The sequence below is a fragment of the Crocodylus porosus genome, unplaced genomic scaffold (assembly GCF_001723895.1).
Source record: "Crocodylus porosus isolate Cpor-Errol unplaced genomic scaffold, CroPor_comp1, whole genome shotgun sequence".
Lineage (NCBI taxonomy): Eukaryota > Metazoa > Chordata > Crocodylia > Crocodylidae > Crocodylus > Crocodylus porosus.
The window spans coordinates 59,515,103-59,519,022 of NW_017728948.1; the positions used below are offsets into that span (position 1 = coordinate 59,515,103).

The 3,920-nt window shown below is 43.7% G+C and overlaps 1 protein-coding gene across 1 annotated transcript in view; it reads left to right on the plus strand.

Moving 5' to 3' along the window:
* The window catches only part of PDGFRL (platelet derived growth factor receptor like), a 34,299-nt gene that overhangs the window by 11,585 nt on the left and 18,794 nt on the right, over positions 1-3,920 (plus strand). Inside the window, exon 2 of the mRNA XM_019553343.1 lies at positions 1,034-1,328. Coding sequence (XP_019408888.1) covers positions 1,034-1,328 — 295 coding nt within the window. The remainder of the gene's footprint in view (positions 1-1,033; positions 1,329-3,920) is intronic.

Below are 3,920 nucleotides of genomic sequence, written 5' to 3' on the forward strand. Positions count from 1 at the left end.
CCCAGCTGACTTCCTGCCCTTTGGGCAGGGGGCTGGACTCGATGATCTCCCGAGGTCCCTTCCAGCCCTGATGTCTATGAAATCTATGAAAATGAGGCTACAGAAGGTTTCCTCATTCTTCTTCAAAACAGTTCATAAATTTTAGATTGAATACTTCTCACTTCTATTTTAAGACTAGGAAATATATGTATATTGTGTGCTGCAGGAAAGTATTAAATGTTATTATGAAGAAACAGATAATCTTGTGAGAATAGGAAAAATTAATGATAAAATTATTATTTTGAAATAAAAAATAATAGGTATTAAATAAAAATGCCCTCAGCCCTGCATCTTCTATCTCATTTAAGCTTACCCAGAAATGTACTGAACATTTTTAAAATGACTTCAGTCAGGAGGAGCAATAAATGTCATAAATAGAAGTAAACTACTGTATTCAATAAATGTTTAAAAAAGCCAAACAAAACCCATGTACAAGCAGCAACGATGTGTAAATTTCCTCTTGTTTGTTAATTGGTCTCCCTTCTGTCACAGTGGATCTACAAAACTAAACGGATGTGCAGGAGAAAATGGCCAGATATTATAAATTGTAAGGTGTAAGATTAAAGTCACAGTGTGAATTGCAAGGGCATAAATGTTTGCAACTAAATGTTTTGGTTTAGATTATTTTTATTTGTAATAAAGGGGCTGTTCATTTTCCATTTCTACACTGAGTTCTGAGTTTTGCATCCATTAGTCTTTTATATTGATAGAGCTTATATTGAGTCTCTATTTTTTGGTGGGAGGGAGGTTACATTAAACAGTTTCATGAATTCAGTGTTACAAACATGTATCATCCTACCTAAGTTTTTGTAGTTTCCTGATCTGAAGACAGATCAAGATGAGCCTTCAGGAAGGAAGTCTAATTTACATTAGACTGTGCTTCTTTCAGACACTTGTAGAGAAGAAACCTTTATAGGTAAGTGTGTATAATATGTAAGCTTTTCTTTGTTGAAAATCATCACTAATGCACCTTTTTCTCTTCATATTTTACTAGTTGGTGGAGAGTCTGCAAAGGGTAAGCGCCCAAAGGAACCAGGGGAGAACAAAATTAAACCTCTCAACAAAAAAGTGAAGCCCAAAATCCCCAAATTAAAGGAGAAAGAATCCACTGACTCTTCTTCAAAGTCCCAATCCATAATGACACAAGTAATGGATAAAGGGCGCTTCCAAAAGCCAGCTGCTACTTTGAGTCTGTCTGCAGGACAAAATATAGAGCTGCGCTGTAAAGGGAACAATATTAGATGGAGTTATCCTTCCTACTTAGACACCTTCAAAGACTCCAGGCTGAGGTAACTTATCTTTCACTTGAAATCTCTTTAGAATTTGCTCCCCTTCTGCAATTTAATTTCCATACCCAGAGCTGCTGCTAAGAACAGAAAGAGTGGGGTCAGAGGTTAGAATTAAGATGCATTGACAGTTGCATGAAGAAGCATCACACATTCTGCCCTAGTTGAGGGACGGGCAATTATTTCAGCTGGAGGGTCACTTAACAAGTTTTGGCAAGCTGTCCAGGGCTGCAAGGGTAGCCCCCGCCCCCTGGTCACCACCTTGGAACTGGAAGTCCTGCCCCCTAACCCCTCACCTCTGCCACTGGAGCTCCCTCCCCTTACCCCCGGAAGTAGTTATTTTGGCTAGGGGTTTTGCCATTTTGGAACAGGAAAAAAAACATATATATTTTTTCAAAATCAAACAACATACATTCATTTGATTTCAAATAATATTTTTGTCCTGATTTATATATGTGTTTGTGTAGATAGAGGTGATTGTAGAATAGCTTAAATTTAAGTTTTACTTTTGTATATTGTGGTGGGGATATGGAGGAGTGTGGTGGGTTGGGTATAGTGTGGGCAGGGCTGTGTGAGTATGTGTGTATGTGGGGGAGGGTTATGGGTGTGTGTGTGTGGAGTTTGTAGGGGGTGGATAGGTGTGGAGGGTGCAGGTGGTTATGGGGTTTGTGAGGGGCTGTGTGTAGGAGGGAGGTTGGCAGGGAGGTGTTGTGGCATGTGTAGAGGCGGGGAAGGTGGCTGAGGAAAGTGAGGGAGGGGTAGAGTGTGCATGGGGCACTTGGGGGTGTATGTATGGTACTTGCGGTCTGTGGCAGGTGGAGACCCTTGGAGGTGCACAGTCCCAGCGAGCCTCAGGACTGCATGTGGCCGGGTCAACAGCGGAGAGAGTGGTGGTGCTGGCCCAGCTCTGTAGAGCTCCTACCGCCCCATCCAGGGCCCAGCCCCAGGGCACTGGCGCAGGCCCCATGCTCCTACTCACTCTTTCCCTCTGCCTGGAGCTGCTGCCACCACCACTTCCCCTTCCTGCCACCTCTGCCCTTCCTCAGCTATTTCCTTTCCCTTCCTTCCTGCTTGCTGCCACCCCTCTCCCCCAACACCTGCCTGCTGACCCAGATTTCACAGATTTAACCAGCACCTGTATCAGCACACCTATAAAGTTTATGTTACTTAACATAAGCTTCCATCTTACTGTAGACAAGTGGTTCTCAATCTGTTTACACTCACAGTGTGCCTTGGAAAATGCCAGCTCTTAGCTTTCACTAGTTTTTTGACTATGGAAAAATAATATAACGATTCTTCTGTTGCAAAGAATTCAGAAAGACCACAACCAGTCAGAATGATTTTGACATTATGGATTCTTATTTGAAATCTCTGTGTTTTACCTTGCAAAATTGTGTAGGTTTTTACATCCTTAAACATGCTAATACTGTGTTAGTAACCTGTGACACCCTTAAAAGGGTATGCTTAGCAATACAACCCCTTCCTACCATTGCCACTGTCACCAGCTGCCCTGAGGGGCTGAATGAGAGACTCCACAGTCAGTCATGATTCACTCTGTCCAGGCTGCACAGAAAGCCAGAATTAGCTGAGGACAGCAGTGTTGGCAGATGGGTTCCCTTTCTCCCTGCACCTGCTTCTGGGCTGGCAGGGAATACCTGGAGTGGCAGAACAGGGAGGATGGGCCACTTGCTGCTGCTTGTGTTGCTGTCCCCAACTGATCCTGGGTCACTACAGAGCAGGGCAGGAGTGGTTGTGGAACCTCCCATCCCTGGGTCAGCAGGGACAGCAGCTCTCAGGGGAGGTGGGGGAAGATGAGAGGGGACAGAGGGGAAAGGAGGGGGCTTGGGAAATCAACTTTCCTTCCTTGGGTGCTTAATAAAAAGTCCTATCCCAGACTGTTCTCTCCCAGTATTACCTGAACAGCAGTTTTAACTGAAAGGCGGGAGGGGTGGGGGGTTGATGTACATCCATGCTACTACAGCCTCTCTGGATCAGCCCCTGCCAATTTGCCTCCTAACTGGAATTACTCTGAATTTTTGGCTAACTACTTGGATTGAAAGGGTTAACAAAACACTGCCTCTGTGGCAACATACTAATGCCCCCATCATCTTGTCTTACCTAAGAAAACAGCAAGAACCTCTGTATAGATGTCTAGATTCTATATGTGCCCTTTATGCACCTCCACTTTAGCCTAAAAAGTGCTCGACAGTTCCTTAAGTGACCTAGATTTTTCCTATTGTACATGCTCAGAAGTGACCCAGAATGACTGCTAAGGCACCTGACTGCATACAGTCTGCTGTAAACCAATCTATTGAGAAAGTACAGAATGAACTTCAATTCTTCATAGCACCCAAAATCCTTAAAGAAAAAAAATGCACATTTAACTTTCTGCTGAGATTAGGCATGGCAGTAGCAGCACCCATCTGTTGCAAAAAGCGGTTTGTTTCTTTGGAGGCTCGCAAAAATCACAGACACACAGTCATCAGTCAGCACAAAAGGTTGTATTTGTTTGCAAACAAGGTCAGAGTGGGGCATTGATGCCCAAATCAGCTTCTGACAAACTAATTGTGTTTGCAAGCGGAATTTATCTTCTCT